Here is a 14,484-nt window from a genome sequence, read left to right as displayed (position 1 = left end):
TGGAAGAGACCAAAGCTGACAGTGCATCTGGGCAAAGCACCCCCTGAACCCATGTGAAAGTGGAAGCATAGAAATGTTTGGTTCCCCTTCAAACTCTGAGACAGCCAGGAGACAGTTCTATCCGGTCAGAGATGTCATTTGTGATGTCATTTCAACACATGTGCAATATAGCAACAATACTAAGTAATATCTTACTCTTTGCACTCTATTTTCAAAATTTGGTGGTTAATTTACACTTGCAGCATAGAATTTAGACTAGCCACATTTGAACTGCCCAATAGTCATATGTGGCTAGTGAATAAAATTTTTGTTTTGTTTTTTGTATGGGGTACCAGGGATTGAACCCAAAGGCACTTAGCCATATCTCCAGCACCCCCACCCTTTTTTCTCTTTTTAATTTTGAGACAGGGTCTTACAGGTTGCTTAAGGCCTCACTAAGTTGCCAAGGCTGACTTTGAATGCTCTACCCTCCTGGTCTCAGTCTCCTGAGCCTCTGGAATTAAAGGTGTGCACCACTGCACCTCACTCAATGAATACTTTTTCTTGAAGTCCACACTGTCTTGTGGGCCCACTGATTCCTGAAGAAAATGAGCCGGACCCTCAACAGATTGAGATAATCAACTAAAAGATAGGGTTTAAAGCTCGATTCACTGAGGTTATCCTCACAGTCAGCTGGGCAGAAATGTGAAAAGATGAACCTGGGACTCATAGGGCAGTTGGGTCAGTTCTAAGAAAAACTGTTCTTCTCACCCAGAAATGTATTAATTGGGAGTGAAAAAGTGCACTGGCTGGAGCTGACTGGGACTTTTGATCCTGCTTAAGGGTCCTATCTTGCTTGTGATACTTAATATTATTTTACCTACCATAAATTTGAGCCCATTTGTACTTTGCATTTTCAAATGACATAATGCCAAACATCTATTAAATCCTTTAAAAATTATGACTTAGATTTCAGAGTCCTCAGAATTTCTAAGCTTTCCATGCTTTTTATTCTTATAGTTTTATTTATGATAAATAAATTCTAATATCTGGTTTTGACTCATAAAATACTCCCAAGCGTTTTGTTTCTTCCAGAGCTTTCTTTGTTTTAAAATATAGTTTTTTTCCATTAAAATGTTGGCTTCTTGAAAAAATTGAAACCTCAATTTAAATGTTCTTTTATTGCTTAAATAAAAGCCTGATTCATCCAACCTCCTGGTCACTGAAAATGTTTCATCATTTATTGAATAGATCTGTTTCATCAATCTCCAGTGAAACCATACAGACTGCAGACTGATCAAGAATTTTATAGCTTTTAAGTGAATCATTCACTTCTATTCCCATTAGCAGAAAACATTATTATTGTCGCTTACAGATTATGAATGATAACTTATGGATATGCAGTAAGGCAAGCATACACACACACACACACACACACACACACACACACACACACACACATATATATATATATAAATGATATAAAATTCACTCACTGTGCCTAATGGAAAATCTCAAACTTAAAAATGTCCCCTAAGAATATTTTTGTCAGCCAGTGGATGGCTTTCCTAATGATAGCAACAATGAATATTTTTTTAAAAATAATTATTTATTCAATATTAATTGCACATGTGCATAATGAATAAAATAAGTTTTGATCCTCAAACTCCTTACTCCTGATTTTCTTTCTTTCTTTCCCACCCCCCTGTACTAGGGATTCAACCCAGGGGTACTATGACACTAAGCAACATCCACAGTTCTTTTTATATTTTATTTTGAGACAAGGTCTTGCTCAGTTGCTGCTGAGGGTCTCACTCAGTTGCTAAGGCTGGCTTCAAACTTGCAATTCTCCTGCCTCAGCCTCCCAAGTCTCTGGGATTACAGACATGGGCCACCGCACATGGTCATATTCTTGATTTATATGGACAGCAATGAATGTGTTTCAATTAAAGGGACATTCTTATAATTATGCAGTTATGTAATGGTATAAGATTAACTTGTTTATACCAATATTCCAGAATTAACAATATTCAATGTTATAATTAAATTGTTAAAATGAATTATGAAAAATAGTAACAAATAATTTTGCTCTTTTATTTTGATAAAGAGAAACTACACCTTGGTCAAATCCTACTAATGTTAAATAAGAAAATGTTTACTAGAAGGAGAGGCAAGTGAATGTTGCCTTCCGTAGTTCTTATTTACTGATATACTTGTGAAATTCTTACTTTTTGTAAGAATTAGTATTAGCTTAAACCTTTCTAATGTTGAGCTTAACTATAATCTAAATTTCTTCTACTTTAAAAATATATAAATATTTTAATTCACTTAAAAATAGCACTTTTTATTTAGCTTGAATTTTTTTTCTCACAGTATACTAAATACCAAAGAGAAAGCAGAGAACAATATTAAGATCTCATTTTATAATTACAATATATAATCTATGAATCAATTATATGTGTAGAGGTTTGGAATGAAATAATTGCACTGTACTAATGTGTAGTTCTGTGTCTTGATACCCATAAAACTTTTTAACTTTTAATTTTTAGGCTGTATTTACATATTATATTATTCTGAATCCAACAAATACTGACACTAATTCAAATAATTTCTTACATGCTTGATAGGCATCATTCTGATTAGAGTCTTTTGAAGAAAGACTTCCATTTTTTTCCAGGTATTATAAAGTTTAAAAAATAATCCTCCCCAGAACATATAAAGTTCTTGAACTGAGAATTATAGTGAAACTAAAGAGCTGGACAACTAAATGGAAGTAAGTTCAAGGAGCAGTACATGAAGAACTTTTAGAAATCAGCAAATGTTTCTCCATTCTCTCAATGCAGAATTTAAAACATACACCTAAGTTTCTTTTCAGTGGGCTACCATTTATCTTACTATATATATACTATAATATATATATATATATATATATATATATATATATATATATATATATATATATACACACACACATATATATTACAAATATTTAAATGTGTGGAAAATAATTTCACATGCTACATAAATATTCACTCTTATTTTCCTTAAGAAATGCAGAAAAATTGACCTTGAAGTTTGGTGCCTATATATTCAATGTGTGACAGTTTACAGGCCACATTTTTTATACTCTTTATGTATTATTGTATAACTAAATGGAACACCAATAGGTACTTCTTTTTCTTCTTTTGGCATATGTTTATGTATGAAATCATGTCATTTGATGTTGTTGGGTTGAAAATACAAGGGATTTTTTAAAAAGTGACAGTAAACAGTTACTAAAATTAAGTTTTAAAAATTTAATTTCAGAATGGAAACAATGTCTGTAACCTAATCGAAACACTTCCTTCTTCACAGGTGGCTTTATGGAAACTGAAGCTGCTGCTCAGGAATCCTTGGGCTTAGGCAAACTTGGAACTCAAGCCGAAAAGGATAGAAGACTGAAGAAAAAGTAGGTTGGGAGTTTGTTTTTCCCCTCTTATTTCTAATTTTTACTTATTCTTTATCATTTTTTGTAGGGAATTAAGAAAAGATGATTAGAATCAAAATCACTAAACAGGTCAATATTTTCCTAGTATTTCCTAAAACAACTCAATGCATATGTTTCCTGATTATAATGAGGTTCAGTTTAAATACGTATTAGATTTTAACAGAATAAACAGTTTCTTTTAAGTGAACAAAATTAAGGGACATTTAAAATACATATAGCCTTAAAAATAAAGTAATATTCTATTTGATGTTAAGTTTAGTATTGAATTGGTATGAAAAAATGAGGGGATACTGCCTAACTCTGTGTTTCTTCTCATGGCAATTAAAAGTATCTACTCTTTATAACACAGTATTTGAAAGAAGAACCATTTCTCTGACTTATTAAATATAAACTTATTTTAGAATCACAGCAGATTGTTTTGCATCTGTCAGGAAACTGATAGTGAATCTTTTCATTCACATATAGTATGGAACATTTAATTGACTTGCAAAATTGGCAAATTTTGAGTCTCAGCAGCTGTGGGAAAGAAGTCCATAAATAACATATTTTAAGATATGTAGTAACATTTTCAGTGACAAAATAGCACCTTTAGAACATGTTCTTTAAAAGCAAAATAATTTCTCTTTATTTCAGAATCTTTTAGCCAGTTACTCCTTTTCACCTCTCTTTCAAATATTCATTAAATTATGTATGATTTTCATGTTTTCCTTCTTTCCTATGAAAGAATACTCATTGTTCTAATCATGATTTTGCAAGATAAGTTCCTATAATTATAGTACACAGGCTAATCAATTAACTTTTTTTTTACTTTTTAATCTGCCTTGCAAATGTTGACTAATAATGGGAAACATGCTTGCAAGTTGCAAAACAGTTCACTAATTGTTTATAAGTTTGCTAATCCCTAGAATTAGATAGATTCAATAGAAATACTATCAAGAAAAATATGTTCTTGGGAACTTTATTTCTTGATAACAAGTAGATGCTCAGTCATAATTAATGGCAAATATTTATTTAGTTACTGATCACTCAAAAATATAACTAAATATTATAATGTTATCTTAATATCATTAAGTACTATCAAGAAATTATATATTTAATTTATGATTATGTATGGAGAAGACATGGTTCTATAAAATATTATTTGATAGAATTTTTTAAAATTTTTAGTTAGCTTACTTCAAGTCTAAAGGAATGTGAAAAATTAAAACCCACTCTTGGCTAGTGGCCATGATGTATTCCCTTAAATTAATTCTCATTGTTCCCACAAAGAAGTGTTTACAATCAATAGCAATCTGATTAGCTTTCCCATTTTTATATAAGATTTATAGTGAGCATGTGTACTGCATAATTTATTGCTTGTTTGGGGGGCCAAGTTAAATAGCCCTTTCAACAGATACTAAAGTTAAACATTCCAGTTATATATTATTTATATATTAAAAGTAACTTACATAAATTATATTATAATTACTTAAAATATTTAAGGTTAGTTATTATTAACTTCACATACTCTTGGATTGATTTGATAGTAATTTCATAGAATTATTTCTTAACTCCTAAGTTAGATCTTGATTTTGGTTCTATACTTAGTTGGAGAATTTACCACACTTGACTTTGTGTTTTATTTTTCCGTGTTTTGACCAAATACAATTGTGCAATGTGTTAAATAGAATACTTGTCTTTAACATTAAGAAGAATATTAATAACATTCTATAAGACAATGATGGCTAACATTTCTTAGTATAATTGTTTTCCTATAGAATAAGAGCATTTGAGTTAATGGTTCCAACAAGGCAGGGCAGAGTTAACTAAAGAAAATGCGAAAGTATTTCCCTTTTTATTGGCTTTTCCATAACAAGAAACCCTATGGGCATAAATATGCAACTAGTGTTTAGAGATAGAAATGAATAAGTGCTAACCTTACTCAGGACTTTTCTGACTCGGTGTTTTTGTTTCTGGGTTATCAGAAAGTGTTGAGTCTTCATATAATGACAAGATAAATTACTTTTAATTTACTTGGTTTCAAATTTATTTCTATCAAATTTTTATATTTTTAATTATTATTAGGTATTAGCAGCTTGTTCTCAAGTTCTCCTGTCTCAAATTTCATTTAAACCTTTCCAATTTTCCTTTTTTTAAGCAACAATGTATCTTCTTTCATTTAGCTTAAAGGGATTGGATTATTTTCTATGTTCAAATTTCATACATGCAGGTCTTAAGATGGAAAAAGGTTTTGAGAATGTTTTATCGAAAAAATAAACAAAAACAATAAATGGAGCACTATATGTTATACATAGACAGTTGTGATTATGTGTTTCCTATCAGTTGTTTTTGCATTCTGTCCGTTGGCCCTGCAGATGTTTCCAGTCCATAGTACTCAATTTAAACCTAGGTACACCATATGAAATGGTATAGCATATTCATTAGTCTCTGTGGCAATAAGCAGAGCTAGAGAGAAACTTTCTTTCGAGTTTACTAGGATATCAGGTGTATAGAATTGACCATCTGTGTCTTTAAATAAATCTAGAGAAGTTATTTGTGGAATATTTTTTAAAATAAATTTTAAAAACATGAGAAAGATACTTTCTGAGAGCAGCATTTGAGACATTCTAAATTCCTACAAAATATAGAAATTTATAATGTTGGCAATCTCAAAGAAAGGTCTCATTTGAGGTTACATTTACCATGTGGCAAATTTAACACACCTGGGTTAGAACAGCTTACAAAACACATGTTAGTAGTTTCATTCTACTCTTACTTTCCTTCCTGGTTCAGGCATTAATTTTGCTTATATTTCCAGATATTGTTCCATGATAAGAAATAGCAAATCAACAATATTGGGTATGCTGTAACACCCACAGTCAAGAAAACCTTGTCTCCTTTTCCCTTCCTGCATGTTGTCATGTGGGTGCTGTTCTTCTATCAGAGTGTCTGACCTCAGCCTGAAGTCTGTCTTAATGAGTGCACTGTTCGGTGTGCCTTTACTATGTCTTTACTTTACTTTAAATCTTCAATTCCATACATTTCTCCGAGAAGGTAATATAGAGTACAGTTAATACCTACAATAACTGTCAAAGAGAGACATGCCTAGTAATTCTTTGAATATTTCACATTAATATACTTGGTCTTTCTTTTTCAAATTTGACTTTTTTTTTCTGTAGTCTCCTGGGTTTGGTGCTCTTAATCTTTAGGGGTGAGACAATTATTCTCAATATTTTGTCTGCATGCTAATATTGGGATTCTACCTAGCTTTCTCAATATGAGCTCCCCCTGGAAGTGTCTTGACTATAAGGTCTTATCCATCCATCATCTTCTGTTTCATTTCAGTGGACTCCAGGCACCTTTTCCTACTTAACAAAAACAAACATCTTCCCTATTTCAAGATGATGCTAACAGCAACTAGACCTAAGAATTTTACCTCTTTGCCATCCTGATTTGAAAGAACTTATTTCTTTTTCTTAGCTCTCCAGCTTATCTTTCAATATAAAATCTTAAATGACTTGCTCAGGATAGCTAGCTAAAGCCAACCAACCATGCAACTATGAAAAGCAACTCCACAGAATAATAGAAGTTAGTGCAAGACCAAAAATCTACCTGGGATAGACTTACAAAAATCTCAACTTCTGAATGAGGTTTAGCTTCCCCATAGTTGAGAGTCTAGATCAGTAGTTTAGGGCCCAATAACTAGAAACTTTCTTCTTTGTCTAAGTTCAAAACATTTTTTCTTTCTGAAAATTTTTAATGTATGTCCAAAGAAACCTCAATTTAAAAAATACAGCAGTCTGCAAACCTGTTATTTATAAATTTTTTAAATTATGAATTCAAATTTATTAATTCCTTATTAATTGAAAAAAACATTATAATTACTTTAAGGTAAAAATATAGATCAAAATTTAGAGTCTTAAAAAAAGGAAAACTGAGTTTCAAAATTTATTTGTTGATAAACAAAGGAGCCAGACAATTAGAGGTTAAAATGGCAGCCTGATTACCAACAGTTCTATCAGAATATGGTTTAGATTTATGCTAGATAGAAAAAAATAAAAAGGAGGTAGTGAAACTTCCTAAAATAGAATATTGAATTTAAATAAACTTACCTGACACAGAAAAAGCTGGCAGTCATAGCCTTCCAAGATCTACAGATATAAACCTACCTCACCTTAAAGATAAAATTTCCAATGTTATGATTTGATAAATATTATTGTGGAAGCAAGAGCTATTGGAATAAATGAAAATTAAACATTTTGCCTGAAGTTTTTGAAGTATCAGTGTTAATTTTATTTTTTATTAATGTCTTATCAGATTTCTTACTCTCCTCTTACTTAAAATATATCTAGCTGACAGTTTCTCATATTACTCTCTTTAGAAATGTGATGATAGGGTGAGTGGCAAATTCCCTGAGTTGTTAGAAACCTGAAGATATATTTTATACCTAAAATTCATTGATAATTGCCAAAAGAGTAGAAAAATTTTTCTAAAATAATTTTCCCTCAGAATTTTGAAGTTAATTCTTTTCTTTCTTCCAGTTACGTTTAATGTCAGTTGTCATTCTTTAATATATAATATGTCTTCTTTTTTTCTCCCTGGAATTTTTATGATTTTTTTGGGGGGATGGGAGACTTCATTATGGGGATTCTGAAATGTCATAAATATATGTCTATTAAAATTTTTATGTTTCAACTTTCCACTTCATACTTTCAATCTGGGGAGTTGTTAGACCGAACTATTTAACATTTATTATCCTAAAGGATTCACATTTTGAGATTCAACTTTGATTCCAAGAAACTTATTTTTATCTATATATTAAGTTAGGATTAAAGATGAGGATGTCTGTTTCAATAATAATATATCTTTCTAGCTCTCAAGATAATTCCTAATTGGCAGTAAACAAATTAAAACTGACAGAATATTCAATGAATAGTTACTTATCTCCAGAAGTATAAATTATGAAATTCTTAGCTGAATTTTTTATATGCTGTTTTTCTTCTACCTTTTAACCACAGATAATTACTTAGTAAAATGTATGGATGCTGAAATCTTCTGTATATTGATACTTAAATGAAAAAAATACCATTAATTTTTACATCCTGAATAATCTATCATTTTCAATCTTCAGTTACAGTATTGATAACATATTATTATGCACTAGAATTTTCTACATTCTCCATGGATAACACTGCTAAATGAACATGGATTTCATATTTGAATCAATTTTACAACATCATTAAAATGAAATTAACATCCCAGCTCAGCTATCAGCAGTATCCTCTCCAGAGAAATATTTTGATCCTCAGAGCATGGCAGTCACAGCTAATCACTACCAATGAATCTTTATGTTAGAACTTCAAAGACATAAAAGTGAAGCTGTATAGATTTAGTTAATTTATTCCCATCTCAGTCCTAAGGGTCTCTTTCAGTGCATAATCTTTAATGTGTTTTGAGATTCTGCACTTTTAATCTTTGGCATTAGGAAGGTTCAGAATGTGAATATCTCTAAGCAAAATAAATGTCACTGAAAATATTCATTCTCAGGGTATTATAAAAACTCCACAACATTCTTTGATTTAATAAATACTTATTAAGTAACTGTATGCCAAATTAACTTATAAATGAGTTGTAGTCCAAAAGTTAATTTGTAAGATACATTAAAAACTCTGAATATAGTTTCCCATTTAAGTAGTGAGAAGTGGAAGGTAAATATCTGCATTTCCCTCACCCAAATCTGTTTTGTAGGCCCCCTTTAGAAATGAACTGCATAAAGCCAAAGGAGAATCCAGTGGGAGATTATTAAAGTCTCTCACAAATTAGAGATGATAAAACCAAGAGAAATCCAAGAGTTTAACAGGAAAAAATCATAAAATATTTCTGCAATGTGGTTGATAACATATATTCCTCTTTCACGCCGTTCCAAAGCTGAGCTGCCAAGTTAAATCACATGATCTGCTTAGTATTGAACTGATATTTATAGTTGAAACAATTTTTTATAACCAAGGATTCATGTAGTGCAGATACAGCTATTTGGGGAACAGTTCTGGGCAACCAACACAAAGGATCCAATAAAGAAGTAGAATATTTTAGAATATTTTAGAACCTGAATCTAATGTTCTCATTATTCCATGGGAAAATGCGTCTGAATTTCCTCCTTGGAACTCCAGATCTGTGCTTTTTGGGCACACATTGAGATTAAGCTGTCACTTCTATGCCACCTAATCCCACATAGCCCTGCTGAGCTCCAACCATGGACAATTGTATGAATTCCCTGAACCTGCATAAAAATAAGACCAGAGGCTAATGGCCACAATGTGCTGAAATTTGTGAGGAAAAAATAAAAGTAAGGAAAACCAAAGTGCTGTTTTTTATCTTTTTTGATTATATTTGATCTATTCGGATGAAGGAAAAAATGGAAGGAAAAGGGCTGTTCTCAGTTAAGAGAAGAATGCCCTTTGTTTCTGCATAATTTCTTCCCAGAAAAAAAAAAAACATTTTTCACTTAGAAAAAATAAGAATTTTAAAATGGAAATTAATCTCACAATGGTTACAAATACTAGAAAAATAGTTTTCTAAATAAATTCACATCATTTATTTTACTGCAGTAAATCATAGGTTAAAAGAATTCAGGATTGATTTGACCATCAATAATTTTTCATTTCTACACTCAATGTCTGTTATGTCCCATGAACTATATTATAATGTACTGATATTTCAAAAGTACAGATCCCCTTTACAAAAAGTTTTTAGAGAGAGATGTGGAAACAAATTATTGCACTAAAGTATTTCAGAGTCCAGGATCATTTCTCAAAATCACTGGTCTTTTAATAAAATCAGAAAATCCCCACACCATAAAAGCTACCCATTGTTTTTATTTAAAAGATCTTCTCCATTTTAAAGGCAAATGACCTTTGTAACCAAAGGGGTTGAATAAATGAATTGATGATGGCTGAGTGGAACAGAAGATGCACCTTTAGAAGCACTTTAAGCAAGAGCATCAGATTTTGTCAAAGTATGAGCTAGAACGCATATTTAAGTTTTTAGATAAAACATTTTTTGAAAGACCTTTACAGGGGTAGCCGAATTTAACAAGGTGACTTTATTAAAGATGATCCTACTGTCAACTTCAATACAGTTATTATTACTTATGCATAGGAGAATATGTGTATATGCATATATAGGCATATGTGCATATATATTCATATATTTTACATATACCTATAATTTATATATGGTTTCAGTGTAGCTCCTAATAAAAATGTATCTGCAAAATAGACAAATTAACAATGTTTGAAAAAAAAGTTTAATTCTTTCAATAGCAACAAAAGTAATGAGAGGATCAAAATTCTGTGCCTGACCATATCATAGATGAATACTGTGTTACCTTTGGGGAAATATATTTGAAGTGTATGTATTAAAACCAACACGTAGCCGGGAGCAGTGGCGCTTACCTGTAATCCCAGTGGCTTGGGAGGCTGAGAGAGCAGGATCTCAAGTTCAAAACCAGCCTCAGCAAAACGTGAGGTGCTAAGCAACTCAGTAAGACCCTGTCTCTAAATAAAATACAAAAAAAGGGCTGGGGATGTGGCTTAATGGCCAAGTGCCCCTGAGTCCAATCCCTGGTACCAAATAAATAAATAAAACCAACATGTATTCAGAAAATCACAACCATAATAGTGAATGACACAAAACCATGTCCTCAAGGACTGATAGGAATGATTAAACCTGTAGAGTGTGGAGAACAAAAATCCAGATGCTTCTCAGAGAAAGAACCACCCATCACATATGTTTTCGTGGCCTTCTGTTAAAACTGTGGGCCAAAAGTCAGAGGTTATGACAGATAAATTTGAGCTGACTCCAAATGAGAACTATTAGGGATCACAGACTCCTAGTACAATTGGTCACATGGAAAGAAAGTTGATCCCCATGATTGTGTCTAATAAAGACCTGCTGTGTACATTTATGATGGCAGGATTATTATGGGGAAATCAACTTTCAGATGAGAATGAACTATATTCTCTTAAAATTGTCCCTGCCCTAAGATGCTGTTGATTCTTCATCCCATTTACACAAGAGAATTCAGAATTTTGAATTTTTTTATCATACTGACCCCCACATATTATGAGTACTCAAAACTCAGTTTCTGAATATCTGAATGCATAAACAGAGGCCATACATAAATAAGGAGACAACTCTAGAAAAAAGAGGAAAACTCAGAAAATGAAACAGAAATGAGAGGAGTTATTTGTACCTTCCTGAGCAAACTTGAAACCTAGGCTGCTTCTTTACTGCTCTTCTTCCTTGTTCTTATTCTCCCTTCACACACTCCCTGTAGCATCACCAAGCCTAGACCATTACATCTCTTTAAAAATCTCTATAACATATTGGTTTTCTATTTTCAAGCTCAGGTCCGGACTATAACAGTCTCCCTACTTCCAACTTGCCTTCCTGTAATCCATTTTTCATACTTCAGCTAAGGAGATTTACCTAAATCATATCTTTGAACCTGTCTAAAACCTCTCAGTGATTCCCTAGCAGCCCCAGGATAAATTTCAAATGCCTTTATATAGCCCACAAATCCCTACATTATCTGGTTCCTGCTTATCTCACCAGCTTTCTCTCTTTCCATTTTCAACTTTGCACTTCATGGTCTTAATATATGTAATATCTTTTCTTGCTTATGAAATTTCATACACCTATCTCCTTGTGTACATTTATTCTGTTTCATTTTCCTCCTTGTCTTTATCAAAGTTGAGATAATAATATCTGTTTTATGTGTAATAACTATATAATAGTCACATTGAGACATTGCAATGAGCAAAGCAAGGCACTCTTTTACGAATTTTACATATATTACCTCTTTTATTATTTTTTTTCCATAAGCCTCGAGGCTGAAACTGCTATTTTCTTTCACACATGAGAAAGTGCCACTTTCCAGACACTGTGGCATACAAGAATAAACATATTCAGAGCCACTCTTCCTCTGGAATGTTTAGTATCTGAGATAGAGCCTTGATCTAAAGGGCATATAGTCCAATCTTTACAGGACCTTGAATCACCTATATATTTTAATGGTATATATATAGGGTGTGAATAAAGAATCCCTCTTTTCCTTTATAGTCTGAAAAAATTAGCATATTTTTTCCCTAAGTAATAATTAGTTTCTTATCTACCTCCACCCTGTCTTTCAAACTGAGCAGCAACTGTATTCAAAACACATACCTTTCCTAAGAGTGGGAGGATAGTTTAAAAACATGAGATGTAGCTGTGTTATAAAATTACCTTTTTCTGATGTAATTAGCCAGACATAGTATTCCAAAATTTTATGTAATAATAGTAACATTCACTAGAAAACAAGCCATGTGAGAAATAGAAGTTGTGTGCTTGAATCAATTTAAACTTTCATTTCACTAAAACTTACAAGGTAGTATCTAATGGAAAAGATAAGTTGTTTCCTTTATTAAAAAGTACTAAATAAGATATATTTAAATATAATATTGACTTTTTAATTTGGAAGAATGTTCCACATTTGTTCCTACAAATATAGGGTCTTATATTGGCTCCATATAGTGTTGTTCATAAGGTCTTGGAAGATGCGGGTTCTTCCAATAGTTGTTTAAAATTGGCCATTCATGAAGCAAGATCTCTTCCATGTCTCTAGAATTCTATGAAGGGCAGAAATTGTGTATATCCTCTTTCAGTGATTTTATGGAAAACATTTCTATGTTGAAGAATTTTTCACTTAAATGTACATGTGTCATGTATATTTATTTTATTCACAAATGCACAAACATACAATATAAATGTCAATCGTAAATTCTACAGTTCATCAAAATATTAATTTGGGGCTTGAATTCATTAAGTTTGCTGAAAAATGAATAACAAAACTTTTGGAGGAATAAAGAATTATTAACCCTTTTAAGAAGTATAAATACTTTAGTTACTTGAAGTCAATATTCAGGAAAAATTATTTGAAGTATTGTGATGATAAGCCATACTTAAAACTTCTGAACTGTTTTCTTTCATTTACAAGGACCACTAATAATCTGTTTGGCTATGTATTTTCACATTATGTCCCATCATCTGTCCTTGTCCAAGAAGCAATGCCAGCCATCATCCTCAGATGATTTTATATCCAAATAGCTCACTATTCCCAGCCTAACTTTTTAGTTTTATAGCTTCATCACTTCCAGTGTCATTCTCTGCACCAAATCATACAATCCCCAGAGTCATCTTCTGAATCTTGTCCTCATCCTAAATTGTTCTCTAAATTTACTAATTCAAACATGTAATTTTTCCCCAGCCATAGTCTTTTCTCTCTTCATTTTGCTGTATTGCAATCATCTTTTTGTTCTAACTTCCATTTTTTTTCCCTAGTGCATTATCCCCTCTCTGTATTCCCCTTCCTCCTTTTTTAGCTTAGATTCCAGGCCCTCCATTTCCATTTACTCAAAAAGTTCTTAACTTTCTTTACTTCTTTTTCATTGGTTACATCTACATATCATATCCCAACCAGCAAGAAATTTTCTTTCCCCGTTTACACATTTGGAAATGCCTGTGGAGCTGCAGAAAATTATAGCAGAAAACTTGGACCAGCTTCATTTGGGTGTTCTACTTCCCAGTCACCCTAATAGTTCTCTTTTTTTACTCTGTGCAACTCATTGTAGTTTTGTATGGTCCTCACATATACATCTGTCTGCTCATGAGCTTATAATCAAAGAGCGCGAGATACAGGATCATCAGAAAGCAGAGCAACCCTGTTCTTACTCCAGATCATCTCTTGCCATCTTCTAAGTCATTTTATGTTGACTTCCTACTTGCTCTTATACATTTCAATCCTGCTGTCATCTTTGTCTTTTTCCCAGTGAGACCTTCTAACATTGTCACCTCAACATATTAAAAGAAATTCTTTCATTGCACTTTTTTTTTCCAGACACCACCCATTCACTTCACAAATTGGTGTTAATATTTGATTTAAAAATGTTTCTAAGTCACCAACTTGAACTTTAAGAATCAAGAGACAACTATCTTCCATA

The 14,484-nt window shown here is 32.0% G+C and overlaps 1 protein-coding gene across 7 annotated transcripts in view; it reads left to right on the top strand.

Annotated features, from left to right (window-relative positions):
- Positions 1–14,484, top strand: part of PPFIA2 (PTPRF interacting protein alpha 2) — a gene marked incomplete at both ends in the record, with an annotated part of 453,530 nt that overhangs the window by 392,074 nt on the left and 46,972 nt on the right. For all 7 annotated transcript variants that reach the window (XM_081311622.1, XM_081311628.1, XM_081311626.1 and 4 more), the window contains one exon: positions 3,334–3,427. In XM_081311622.1, coding sequence (XP_081167748.1) covers positions 3,334–3,427 — 94 coding nt within the window. The remainder of the gene's footprint in view (positions 1–3,333; positions 3,428–14,484) is intronic.

This window comes from Spermophilus citellus, assembly GCF_964194105.1.
Source record: "Spermophilus citellus genome assembly, chromosome: 10".
Classification (NCBI taxonomy): Eukaryota; Metazoa; Chordata; class Mammalia; order Rodentia; family Sciuridae; genus Spermophilus; species Spermophilus citellus.
This window is presented reverse-complemented; position numbering and strand designations above follow the sequence as displayed.